At 38.5% G+C, this 13854-nt stretch overlaps 1 protein-coding gene across 4 annotated transcripts in view; it reads left to right on the top strand.

The window, feature by feature from the left end:
• Positions 1 to 13854, top strand: part of PRDM5 (PR/SET domain 5) — a 95354-nt gene that overhangs the window by 12954 nt on the left and 68546 nt on the right. For all 4 annotated transcript variants that reach the window (XR_010606132.1, XM_065634143.1, XM_065634142.1 and 1 more), the window contains exon 3: positions 3790 to 3912. Coding sequence is in view for 3 of the 4 variants with exons in the window: in XM_065634143.1 (XP_065490215.1) it covers positions 3790 to 3912 (123 nt within the window). In the remaining variant the exon portion in view is untranslated. The remainder of the gene's footprint in view (positions 1 to 3789; positions 3913 to 13854) is intronic.

The raw sequence follows: 13854 nt of genomic DNA, 5'->3' as shown, positions 1-13854 counted from the left end.
TGTTCCTGCTCTGGCAGGGGGATTGGACTAGATGATCTTTTGAGGTCCCTTCCAATCCCTAACATTCTGTGATTCTGTAAATGTCACCAGTCTAGTCCACGTTAAGTACACATCTGTGTATTTGATGCAGCATTATTTCTTTATGAGGTGAAAAAAGCAATAGAAATTACAGCGTGTCTTAAAGGAATTTATTGTATTCTTTTATCAATAGTTTCCTTACGTCTTAAGTCTTTGTGTTTGATGTCTGTTCGTGGATTGGCAGAGACTGAGAAAGCACAACAGAGATGATCGTGTATCATTGCAGTGAATATAAATTTTTCTTATGTAATTTAAAGATCAGGCAAATGAAGAAGAATGGATGTAAAGGTTGATAGCGTAATTTATGGTTTATATAATAGGATCTTCATTGCTTTTCTTTTCAACCCAATTCCAGATCTGATGGAAATCTTCATAACACCTGCATAGTGGGCTTCTCTAACCCATGCTTTTGTACCTAATTCATAAAGCTATTAGCTTGACTTCAGTTACTCAAAGATGTTAAACTGCAATGTTAACCGTTTTCACTCAAAGTTAGGTTCTGCTCTGTGGATTACATATTTAGAACTGGAAGATTATTATAGTATGGTCGATGGAGCACTTCTGCTAGGCAGGTGGCTTTTCGGGAGGTGAATATGCTGTTAACGTGTATTTTTGTGTGAATTTGGAGCTTGCTTTTATGGTTCAATTGCACTCATTCTGCCCATGTTCCTAATGGAAACAATGGTTCCAGTAACAAGCAGGCATTACTTCCCAAGGTGACAGTCACAGAACCCCAGAATGGTGAGGCTGGAAGGGGTCTCTGGAGGTCATCTGGTCCAACCCCCCTGCTTAAGTAGGGCCACCTAGTGCTGGCTCCCCAGGACCACATCTAGACAACTTTTGAACAGCTACGTTTTTGAGGATGGAGGCTATACAGCCTCTTTGAGAAACCTGTTGCAGTGCTCAGTTTTTCATAATATTGTTTCCAGGTGCATTTAAAATGTGTAGGTTTGACACTCTTCATTCTTGTTAATCTGTGCGTTTGAAAGTAAAACAACTTTTTAAGTGTCACTTTTTCATGACACGTCCCATGTAAGATAAGGTATAATTTTTGAAGGCTTTCATTTGTTTTCAAAACTACAGTAGTTTGTTTTTATCTGAGAACAACATGCTGTCACCAGCTATTATTGTAATGGAATAGATATTTTCTTTTCTTTCTAATGGTATCCTAAAAGTTTGGGTAATTTAAGCACTCAAGACATTTGATATTGCATCTATCAGAAACAAATACAGCAAGAATGTGAGGAATATAAATAAAAAGCTATGAAGACAATCTAATTTTGATCTTGCAGAGCTGAAATCCCTAGCTTTTAGGAAATACCCACTCTGGATACTTCTTAGTGAGAGATGAAAATGAAAATATGTTCTTTATATAAATAAATCACATGGAATAGCAGTAAAGACGTATGACTTTTTTGCATGGCTCTCTGTCTTCTGTACCAGTGGGGATTCAAGTGATCTATTATTTAAAACAAGCCATTTTTTAACATGGCAAAATGGCAGCTGTATTTTTTCAGCAGTATCTCTTTGTGTTTCAAGGGGGAAAGAATGACTTGGTTAAAATTAGGTTTCTATTCTATTTTCATTTTTCCAGTGTAAGCTGGAATTGTGTCACAGTCATTCTATGGATCTGTGGATCTCTATGGATCCAAAAGCTCCTGATATAGAGATGACATACCTTGTGTGTGCAATTCTTTCTTCAAAATAGTGCCTAGCAGACCAAAATTGGGCAATTTACTTGATCTAGTGTTACAACTATTAGTAAATGTTCTTTGGAAACATTGACTCTACTACTATTGATGTTCCAGAGTGGAAAGAATGGCATGTCTCATTCATTGGTTAAATTTGTCATGGGTATATCTGTTGTCCATTCTATAGGGCAGTTTTTAAAGTGGCTTCTTCACTTAGTGGACAAAACCTGAACATGTTTGTTTGCCCTACTAAATAATTAACAGCCCTTCACCTACGTGGTATACTAATTTGTTTACTGAAATAATTTCCTGATAAAATTTCAGCCAAACATAGTTTAAGACTGACTACAATTCATTGAGGCTACATATTAAATTTCCTTTAAAGAGGCATATATGAAAGATATTCAAGTGAACTGTAAAATAGGATATATGGAATTGATAAAAGCAGGTATATTGGTTCTTAATCTGAAGATGGATCTCCATCCAAGAACAAGATGGATTTTGCCCTTGCTAAATGAAAGGAAAAAAAGGGCAAAACCCAACCAAACAGAAACCCCAACCAAACAAACAGAAAAAAACTCCCAAAAACCAAACCCCACAAAAACCAAACAACAAAACCGAACCAATAAACACCAAACAAACCAAAACCAACAGAACCAATAGAAGGTTTTAGAAAGAAATGAGGAATATAGTTTCAAAAAGAGTTTTATGAGTTTCTGGGACATTTAGGATTGGTGTGGGGCAGGAAGAGTTAACAATAATGAAAGCATACCTACTGAATTTGGAATTTGTATGACGAGTGAAAGTTATATTTGGTGATAAAGAAGCAAAAAGAAGATTTAGTGATGAGTAGTGGGATGGGAATGGGGACAGAACTGATAATTCAGGTTGGGCTTGGAAGTTGGCTGGGCAACTGGTGGGATTATAGGAGAGAGAAGTAGCAAGCGTTGTAGAAAAATCGAATTCAGATATGGACATATTCTATTTGTGATGGTTGTCAGTTAAGGTTGAGATGTTTCTGGAGATGTGAAACTAGGCAGAAATAGATAGATTTAGGAACTGGTTGTAGAGGGTGAATCACAACTCCTAGAGAGAGAACGTCATGAGCAAAGTACAAGTGAGCCTAGGAAATATCAAGTATGAAAACAGAACGTGAAGGGTGAAGAACCATCAAGGCAAAGATCACTGAATGACCATGGGTAATTGCAGGAATACGGAAACTCACAAGTGAGCCTAAACTATTTGGTGTTGGAACCAAATGGTGGTTGGAATAGCACAAGATCAGAGAACGTTCTATTCCTTCTGTTCTGAACAAAGTTACTGTTGACTTTGTCTCTTGTAACAGCAGAAGAGAAATGGAAATTGAGGATTGAGTTAGAGGATTTGTATAGGCTACAGAAGAAAATGGTTCGCTCTTGGACAGTGTATTGGAGAAGGGAGATGGGGCAATAATAGTAAGTTGTGAGGAAAAGGAATTTGGAGAAAGTGATGAGAGACACACTGAATGACCCAAGATAGAAAAGTATGAGAAGAATTAGGTAGACTGTAGGAGTAAAATGCTGGCATCAGAACAAGTGAAGGAGGAGAACTCAGAAAGGAAAGCTGGAAAAGGGGTAGTAGGATTGGAATGGGAAAGGACCTCACAGGTTATATCCGTTCCTGGTGAGGTCATAAGGAAAAACAGGACCTGAATGAAAAAAGAGAGAGGAAAGAACCTGAGCACCAGTGACCATACTGTGAGATTAGAGAGACCTGGGAGCCAGTCATAATGCTTGTTTACTAAAGGAAAGGCTAAGAAAAGAGAGGAGGAGCTCAACAAAGGAAGCTGACACCGGTTGCTGGATTTAAGTTGCCCCTCTGTTCTGAAGTGAATAAAGGTACTTACAGAAAAAGATGAATACACCACACCTCTGTGTAACCATTGAATGCAAGATTCACTTGCAGAGCACAAGCACGCCTTAGTGGTTTACATGTTCGTGTGTATTTAGTAAACAATTTTAATTGTGCTTATATGTTTCAGGTTCGTGGGAGTAAAGGTGAAGTCCTTTATATCTTGGATGCAAGCAATCCACGCCATTCTAATTGGCTGCGTTTTGTCCATGAGGCTCCATCACAGGAACAGAAGAACCTGGCAGCCATCCAGGTAGATATGTTGGATTCCTACTGTTTGCTTCCTGTCACTAATTTTCTAATTCGATCTCCTCTTTGGTCTTTATCTCTTGTAATAAAATTGCAAGAAGTTCTTGTATATCTGAGCTTAAATATAGTACCATAAATAAGAGATTGATAGGATGAAAGATCAAAGAGGTCCTTAGATAGAATCTGATATTCTTTGAAGGGTTTATATTAATCCACTGTAATGAAATTGCACTAGATCACTTACGTGAACTATTTCTCCTGGCTTAAAGTAATATGAACAGTTTACGTTGGGGAGGGAGAGAAGGGGGAAAAAAAAAGAAGAAAAAAGTCATTTCCAGACTAGTTAACTCACTACTTTAGCAAAGTTTAATTTTCTTACTGCAGTGAGCTTTTTCCTGAATGGAGTTGTTTTCTTGTCATTGTGGAAATTAAAAAGATAGCTAGGTAACTATATACCTGGCTGAATCAGGACTAATGATTTAGAGGCCTAGATGTGTTTTATGCCAAACTCGGGTATGGACTTAGGTGTAAGGAAAGCAGAATCATCCATTTGCTTTATATTTTAAAATTAAATATAAAACTCTGACAGGTTTGAAAGCAAGCATGGTGCTTAAAATATTCCAGGAGAAAACAGAGAATCGAAGGATCTCATTATCTCATAGGATGATCGGGCAGTGCTTGAGGATGAGTTAATAAAAAAGATAATTTCATTTTTCTAGTCTTGGCTGTGGATCTGAATTTATCCAGCTTATTTTTCCATTTTTATATTTGCCATTTGCAGCATTTTGGGTAATGAGTTCCATTGTTTTAATTACACATTATGTTGAAAGATGCTTCTGTTTTTCTTCTAGAAACTTCTTGACTTGATTCCCTAGTCCTTGTATAACAGTGAATAGTTACTTATGTTCATTTTTCTGTACTACCCTTGATTTTATAGAACTCTATTATCTCCCTTCCCTCTTATTTGACAACTCTTTTCTCAAGCTGGAGAGTCTTGGTCTGTTTAATCTCTCAGTTTTGGAAGCATTCTGTGATTTAGCAGAATGCAACAAAGTGGTATTTTTTTAGTTACACCTATTGTTCTTCTGGAGATTATGAAAGAAATGAACTATCAAACTATCAGCTCAGTTTTACGGTAAAATAATTTCCATTTGCACATAAGTAAGAATTACACAGCTGTGTTAAATTTTTTGTTCAAAATATATACTTTCCAAAATACTGTTTCAGGCCAACACAAACTATTTGCTAATGTAGTCCAAATTTGCCTTTTTTTTTTAACATTAGAAAAGGGAAATACTAGGAAAAGGAGAATTATTTATCAGTATTTCTTAAAATTATTATTATGCTTTTTCATCATGAGATGACCTTTTTCTAGTATTTGCCTGCATATCCTTAAGGAAAAAAATTTAAAACATGGTTTGTTTTGAAACTAAGCAAGGAAATTTTAAAATATTTTTCCTTGTCAAGAAAACAAAGTTCATTTCTGATGAAACAAAAGAGGAAAATAATACTAAGTAGCAAAAGAACAGTAGTAAAGCTCTAGCATGTAGTTTGGTGAAAGATGCATTGCTGCTGTTCTCCCTCTCCATCCCTTCCCCTCTATTTGTACTCAGGGGCACTCAAAACTAGTAATTTTAATTTCTGTGTTGATGACCTGTCCAACTACTTAAATCTCCTACTCACCAGAGGGGCTCTTTTCTTATTTGGATCTCAACCAAGCACTGCCCTGTGAGATTGCTGCTGTCAGCTCCCCTGCAGACCTGGTACCAGCCTCCTCCTTCTTGTCCCAGTTGTGAGCTTTTTTGTGAGTTCCATTCCACTGTTGTATCTCCTACTACACCTCTTCTGTCTGGCCTCTCTTCCCACATCATGGCAGTTGAATGCTACTGTTAGCAGTGGTAACACATTGAGAAACCTGACTGGTTATCTGCCAGGCTTCTCTTGATTTGTACCTTCTACTTTCCAAAGTTCTGGTTTAATGAATGTCAGTCTGTGGTGTACACTTGCAACCTTTTTCCAGGTGATCTCATGAACAAATGTGAATTCAAGGGTGATCTGTAGAAACTGAACACCTACTGCTTTCTTGCAGACCAATCTGTTTCTCTCCAAATTAAACTTCATCAGTCTCTGACATTCTAAACACATATTGCTGGCTGAGCAGGACTGTGATTTTCGCTGCTCATATTGTTTTCTTGGACCTTGTTGATGTTCCTGTTTTACGTCATTGTGGACAGCATGATCATCTGGTTTTCCTCTAGGCCTGTACTCTAGGTTGTCATCTTTGGCTCAGACCTCATTAGGTCTTTAACATCCAGGCTACAGTTGAATTTTGAGTAACAGATAAGAAAGCATTCACTATTCATCCATTGAGCAAAAGCTCTTGTCAGGACTGACCTGAATGACTGCTTTATTATGTTTTTCCTGATGTCTGTGACAAGTCAATGATTAACTTAGTATGACCACTGCCTATGCAATTATTTCTGTATGTTTTCCTTCTGCCTTTGCCTCCCAGTTATACCAAGGCTTTGCATATTAAGACCTATCAAAAGATTTGTTGTCCTGAAAGGTTCTCATATGTGAGGAGTCCTAGGCATTGGTCAGTGATGAGCATGTCACCAGTGCATAGGCAGTGTGACAGCAAATTACGGTCAAGGTTAGCAAATGGAAAGAAAGATGCACAAGAGGGAGCAGTGTGAACTGTTAATGTTCGTTACTATATTTTAAATAAAACACTCAGTAAAATAATCTGAACTTCTGAATAGAAGTTTTAATGGAATATCCAATGTGTACCAGTGCCTGCTTGCCACCAAGATGATAGAATGATGTTTTACGAAGAGGAAAAAGTTATGAATTACACCAGTGGTTTTAGCTTCATTATCATTACTCAAGTTATGTGGCTGTGAAAAGAAAAACGTTGCTTTGCTGAACAAGTACCTAAAATGATTTCAAAAACAGAATAATTCATAACACAGATTATGACATCAAACAAAAATATCCTAATCTTAAACCAGCTGCATGATTGCATATTAAATAATAAAGTAGAATATGTCTGTATAGTTATAGAAAGGACTAATTTGTGAACTAAGAGGAGAAAATAGAATACTTAGAAATGGTTAGAGACTTTGAGTTCTAACCAGCACATTAGAATTACCCTTGTAAAATGTAAATTTTCTCCAGACGTGTATTTTATGAAGAACTTTTTTTGGTGGGGTTGGTTGAATTTTTGAACAAGTGTCAATTTTAATCTCTCAGTTCTACTGCCCACTTTTAAAAGTGAATCTTCAGTGGTGAGTCTCATAAGCTAAAATTGATTCATTGAAATTTGACCAACATTAATGATAGTGACCTATAAAATGTGAAAATGAAGAAAACCACAGTTGTGGAATGGGGCCTACTCTTGCTTATGCTATGTCTGTTTTATGTATGCTGAAGAACTTAACGCTAGTTGCATCCTTCACAGCTGCCCCTCTGCAGTTTTCTAGGAGACTTTGTTCGAACTAACAAAACCGTGAACAGAAAATAAATTACTTCCTCATTTATTCCCGCTAATGTTAATTTCCACTAATTCTCTTTCCCACTAGTTTTCTTTCTGGTATTCAAGAGGAGCTTTTTTGTTTACTCTGGGAACATTTCCAACCCTGATGGTGTCACGCTAGCAGTGATAAATGTTATAATCTCATATCTGAAATAAAATGATCAATAAGCAGCAAAAGGTAAACTGATTAGTACTCAATATTAAACAAAGATAAAGTGAATGCATCTGCCCATGTATACAAATAAAGTAAACCACATCCTGGGTTGACTGCAAAATAGGATGAGCTAATCATAGCTTAATTGTATGCAATGATCATGTTTAGTCTCTGTGCAAAATGACTCCTGTGGTGAAAAAGCAACTTAGAGGGCATGGGAGTTTTTAAAGTAAGTTTGAGTGGGGGATGTGTGGTGGGTTTTTTTGGTCTGTTTTTTGTTTAGTGTGTGTTTGTTTTTTGTTTGGGGGGTGTGTGTGTGGTTTTTTTATTTTAATGGGGGGCGGGGTGTGTGTGTGTGCTTGGTGGTGGGGTTGTTTTTTTTTTTTTTTTTTTTTTGTTTTGTTTTTTTTAATTATTATTTTTCCAATAATGCTACATATTAGTAGAACTCTGGTTCCGGTTGGAGCTCTTGGTGTTGGTGTGAGTTCTGCCCCATTCCTGGGGGGAGCTGTGGTCTTTGGGTCATCTTTGGGAATGTACAGGAAATATTTTTAACAGCTGTGCCTTGAGTAATAGCACTGTGTGACTGCTAGAGAAGGATGGAAAAAGTTGGCAGGTACCTGTGTATGTACCAATTGCTTTTCTGAACATTTTGCACAGCTGAATTGCTGGAGGCTTCTCTAACTTATTTCAAGTAGTAAATGAATGAGTTAATCCTCTACTATATTTAAAGTAGCTTTAGAATTACAACTTTTGCATTAACAGAAACCATGTGAACTGTAATCTGTTTTGCCCTGGGCTGTCCCTAGTTATTTACTTATAAATATGACTTCTGACATGTAGCTAAACTGCACTGTAATTATCATAATCAAAAGGAAATGGCTTCTACCAAAAATCTCCCAAATCCCACAGTTTTGGGGTTTTTTTCAGTTTTCAGGCTGGTAGAGAATGTTATTTTCAATTTTGTTTTATCCGGAATGGATAAGTTTATCTGTTTGTCAGTTGTAATTTTATTAAACACTCTCTACTGGAGATTACTATGCAAAACAGATCCTGTTATTAACATTGGAACTGTTTGATAAACAGAATTGCAGCCAGCTAGAGCTTTAAATTAAAATATTTTTTTCATTAGCAGGCAAACACTGATACGGCCTGCTATAGCTTAGAAAACAGTGAATTAGAATAATGAATAGCAAAAACTGTGGAGGTGAAGGAGGATATTTAGTGTGAAGTGGTAGAGTGGTTTAAAATCATATTTCAAAAATGTGTGGTTTTTAACGTGACATAATTCAGTGGTGTTCTGGTTCATTTTGAGGTAAAAAACCTCTATGCAGTAGCAGTGAATGTCTACAGATGAAGATTAGTATGTAAGAGATACTGCTATAAGAAGTGTAGTAAAACTGGACTATCTAAAAGACACGAGAGAGAGGAGGAGACACAAGGCAAGCAAGCACAAACTGTTAGGCTGCTTAATAAATTTCCCTATTGTAGTACAATGCTGTGACTACTTGAAACTTACTGGTGGCTTGAGTGTTACTAAAGAAAGATTAATTTATTATGCAATGTAAGAAGTAACACACACACAGTTCTTGGCTTCTTGCATGCTCAGTGAGGAGATTTAGAAATCAACTTGATTCTTGAATTTTTTGTAGGAAAAAGGAATTTTTAAGTTTCAGAATTTTCAGAATTTTCAAATTTCAGGGTCATATACCTTTATCTGTCATTGCATACATGCTAGTGCTGCTCAGATATTCTGTTATTCAATAATTTAAAGCAAGAAGTTTCTGAAGAGTGAAATATGTGTGTTTTTCTGTGAGATTCCTTAAACTATACCTGTTACATTTTTGATATTTGCAATAAGAACTTCAGTAATACCAAGCAACTGTGAGTATAAAAATTGTTTAGACCCTTATCAACACTGAGGTTACAGAATCTTTTTTTTAAACTTAAATGTAGCTCATTTCTTATTTTAGATGCTCTTCATACTAAGGTGGGGCACAGCACGGTTTGAAAAAGATCTACCATTCTTACCTCTCTGTGGATTTGTAAGGGGCTCTCTTCCCAAGTTTTTCTCTCACTAAGTGCTTTATCTTGCTGAGATACTATGCTATGAGGTAAATTTTGGAATATGACATTTGTCATGAGCACCACAATTTTTTCTTAAATGTCTGGGAAGGAAATAGTAAGTGTTTTAGCATTATAGGATAAACATTAGCTTTTAAAGTAAATGTAGTTGTCATGTACATGTGTTATTTTGGATGGGGAGCCTGGTGAGAGGGAGGCACGTGAAGGGAGGAAGGAAATCCCTGCAGGAGTCAAACTCTTGTTACTTCAGGGCATTGAGCTGCAGGATTGTCTGGGAGTGTAGGCAGTTGTAAGAAAGACAGCAATAAGGAAGAGTAACATGTTGGAGTACATACAGGAAGATGTGTGTGCTCGTGTTACTTGCCAAGTCGAAAGGGTGTTTAATTTTTTTCCAAAGAAGCCAGGGCCTTCAAGAGGCTGCCTTATTGGTCATCCAAAGCATCCTGGTGATTAGATCCTCCACATGCTTGCTAATTACTCTGTCCCTGACTACTTCCATTTGCACATTCAAATATTCCTGTTTGCTACGGGGAAGTATTTTCACTGCATTTGGAAGGTTTTAAATCTAAGTTGCTTATTCAAAAACATGCTAAACAGCACCTAGAAGTGTTGAGCAACCTCAGGTGTGTGGACTTTGCAAGTTAACAGAGAATGCTTGGCATCTCTTACAGCATATCGTGCTGTACAGGATGGTTCACTGCTGTTGAAAGCTTGTTCAGTTGCTGACTTCAATGGTTACTTGTGGCAGTGAAGCTCACATATGTGAGCTTCCGTATATGTTTTAGGTGGTTTTAAGTTTTACTAAGCCAGCATTTCCTGAAGCAGTGAAATGCCATTTTAGTTAAAGATAGATTTGGAGTGGAATGCTAAATTTAGGCATCTGTAAACTTCGAGAAAAATTGGGATTTAGATCCAAAGTGGAAGCTAATGCCTATGGCTTTGGCTTCCTCCTCTTTTTTGAGTTGAAAAAGGGAAAGAAATCAAAATTAACCTTTCCCAAAAAGCATAAAAAGTGCAGGGTCACTTTTGTGATGCTTTGAAAATAAAGAATGGAATGAGAATTGGTATTACTGCCAGAGTGGTTAACACCCTCTGCAACAGATACATGCTGAAAGCAGTATTCTCTAGCTAGAACTGTACAAGGGTGTCATGGACTAGTTGAAGAGAGCATAGATCAGAAGAGGAATGTTCTGGATGATGGAGCAGGGTGTACCTTCAGCAAGTTTGCTGATGACACAAAACTGGTAAGAGTGGCTGATAAATTAGATGGCTGTGCTGCCATTCAGAGGGACCTTGAGAAGAAATGAGGAGAAATGGACCAACAGTAACCTCACGCAACTCAAAGGAATGTGCAGTGTCCTGCACCTGTGGAGGAGTAACCTCATGTACTGTTTTTACATGCTGGGGCTCAACCAGCTGGAGAGCAGATTTGCAGAAAGGGATCTGGGGGTGAGAGGCATGAGAGGCAATGGGTACAAACTGGAACTCAGGAGATCCCTTCTGGATGTCAAAACCCATTTTTAACTGTGAGGTTGACTGAGTACTGGCACAGGTTCCTTGTAGAGGTGGTGGATGCTCCTTCCTTAAAGATCTTCAAAAGCTGTCCAGACATGGTCCTGAGCAGCCTACTGTGGTGGTCCTGCTTCATGCAGGGGAGTTGAATGATGTGACCTTCAGAGGTTCCTTCATTTTGAGAGAAAGAGATAATTGAGGCAGGGAAACTTGTAGATTTCCGCTGTAAAACCTCTATAAAAAGAAGGATGTAAACACATTGCTCAAATCTGAGTAAACGGATTTTTTGTAATTGATGGTTTGTATTTTCTGCAGAACCTCTAAAGGAGGCTTTCCAAGTGTAAGCTGCGGTGTCTCAGTTCAGGATGCCATAGATTCATTAATATCTGCCAGTACTGGAAGGGGTGCTATATAGGGTGCGAACAGAGCACAGGCCATTAAAATGTGCTATCCACCTTATCAAGACGGGGGCGGGGGGAAAAGTGTTTTACTTTTCATAACAAAAACTTTCAGCAAGAAGAAGAATCAAAAGTTTTGGTGCTTCTCTATAGAGCCACTGGAATTGTGATCTTGCTGGAATTAGTGTTTTGTATTCCCTGCAGAGAAACAAGAATCTTTTAAAGCTGGAAGACTGGAAAATGTATACTGAATTGAAACATACAGTGAAGGGTGGGAGGAATCCTTTTTGGCAGGGGAAAAAAACACTCTTCCAGCTCTCATTTGAGTTGCAGTTGTACACATCATTCAAATTTCTGAGGAGTTTAACTGCAAGATTTGGGTATGTAGTATCATTACTGCAGTAAAACATTATTCTGCAGATGGGAAACTAAAATGAATGGCTTCTCATTTAATGCAAGATAATAACAGTAATCAAAGAATAAAGAAGAAAAAAGTCCATCATAATACAGAATATTCAGCTGGAAAAATATTCTAACCTTAGAAGCTATCACTAAAAACTTCAATATGCTGTAAGAAGGCAGGGGAAATGTAGGAACTGCCATGTTAGTTTAACCTTGTGCTCTGTTTAATCTCATGTTCATGTCTCGAAGGTTGTTACCTTAGCATGCGATACAGCATAATAGGAATAGATCAGTAGGTTGAGCTGAGGCTTTGGTGTCTCCTTTGTGTGTGGCTAAGGCGCTATACTTCAGATTAGATACAGTTTGGGTCCCTGGGCTGAATGTCTTCATTACATGTGTGTGTTAAAGGTGGTGTGGTATTTTGTTGTTTTTTTTGAAGAGAAGTCTCTCCAGGATCCATCTGCTTCCTGACTGTGGAGAGGCACAAACACCATGCATGCCCAGGAGCAGCTGGAGTGGGACAGGAATAAGCACCTCAAACACTCAGGCGATTTTGTGTGTGTGTGTTGTTTGTTTTTTTTTTCTTCAACTGTGCAACCTACTGTGAAAATGAGAAAAGCCTCCCCCAGTATCCTTGTGTCACCCATTTCTCCATCCTTGCTGGAAAGGGGCAAGGGTCTCTTGGTCCCCAGCAGCACCTCTGGAAGGCTGTCTTGCTTTACCCACTTTCCTCCAGGGGCACCTGATCTCCTCTCACTCTGGGGAAGGTATCCTTACTTCGATCATACCTTTCCTGGCACCACTTGCCTTTTTTTGACCTTTCCTGTGCCTGAGTTTGTGGCTTGGTGTTCTCCTGCCACAGCTGCAAAAAAATCACCTCCACACATTTCCTGGATTGAGGTTTCTGTCCTCACAGGCCTTGCCAAGATCGGTTTTGCTCTGGCAAACATGATACCCTGGAGCTGCAGGCAAAGATCAGGAAAGGCAGTGTGCTTGTTTGGAGAGTTAGCAAAAGAGAATAGGCAGAACAAGTAGGCTGAAGAGCTGACTTGACACTGGGAAATTGGGTGTAGAGGGAAACCAGGTTGTGCTTCAAGAGGAGTGGTTGTGGGCACAGGGGGAAGCTTGGTAAGGATTATGAAGGCTGGGTATGAGCCAGCTCTGGAGTGTGGAAAAGCCCTACTTTCCCTCTGGCAACACAAGGCTGCCTCCTCCTCCTGTATTTTCAGCCTTCAAGAGTGATGACACATCTGTGTTGCAGTTTTGGATGAAAGTGTGTTGAATGTTTCTTGGCCCACATTCCCTGCGTGCCTCTCCTCTTAGAAAGCACCCATGAAGGTGTGTGTGGCTGTATGAAAAAGCCAAGAATCTGAATGGGAGAGGTACCTGTAGTGGAGTGAAAACAGGACAGCAAGAACTGTTGAAACAGAGAAACTGTATTTGCTGGGAGGGTCAGTGTGGCCCACAGTTTAAAAGGACATGGTCAAAGCAGGGAGTGAGAGGAGCAAAGTGGAGTAGTAAACCAGGAATTGGATGAAGGGAGGTTGTGATGCCGTCATGACCAGCACTCTGAGTTTTCTCCAAAGGACCATTGTGGCCCACTGCAGATGGATGTTGTTAACAAAACATTCAGCATGGCCTTAGCAGATGAGCAGTTGGAACAACTGCAGATATGTCCTTAGTAAATGTGAGGATTATTAAAATAGTTCAAAAGATTTTTTTTTTTTACTACATTCACTGTATCTATGTCTTCATGCATGTAGATAAATGTTTCATGCAGGTGCTGGTGGGAAAGACTTAAATTCCTTTGTGGTTTCTGGACAACTTCCATTGGTTTGACTGGAAATGATGCCTGAGGAG

The sequence above is a fragment of the Caloenas nicobarica genome, chromosome 4 (genome assembly GCF_036013445.1).
Source record: "Caloenas nicobarica isolate bCalNic1 chromosome 4, bCalNic1.hap1, whole genome shotgun sequence".
Classification (NCBI taxonomy): domain Eukaryota; kingdom Metazoa; phylum Chordata; class Aves; order Columbiformes; family Columbidae; genus Caloenas; species Caloenas nicobarica.
Note: the sequence above shows the minus strand (reverse complement) of the source record. Positions and strands in the feature narration are given on the sequence as shown.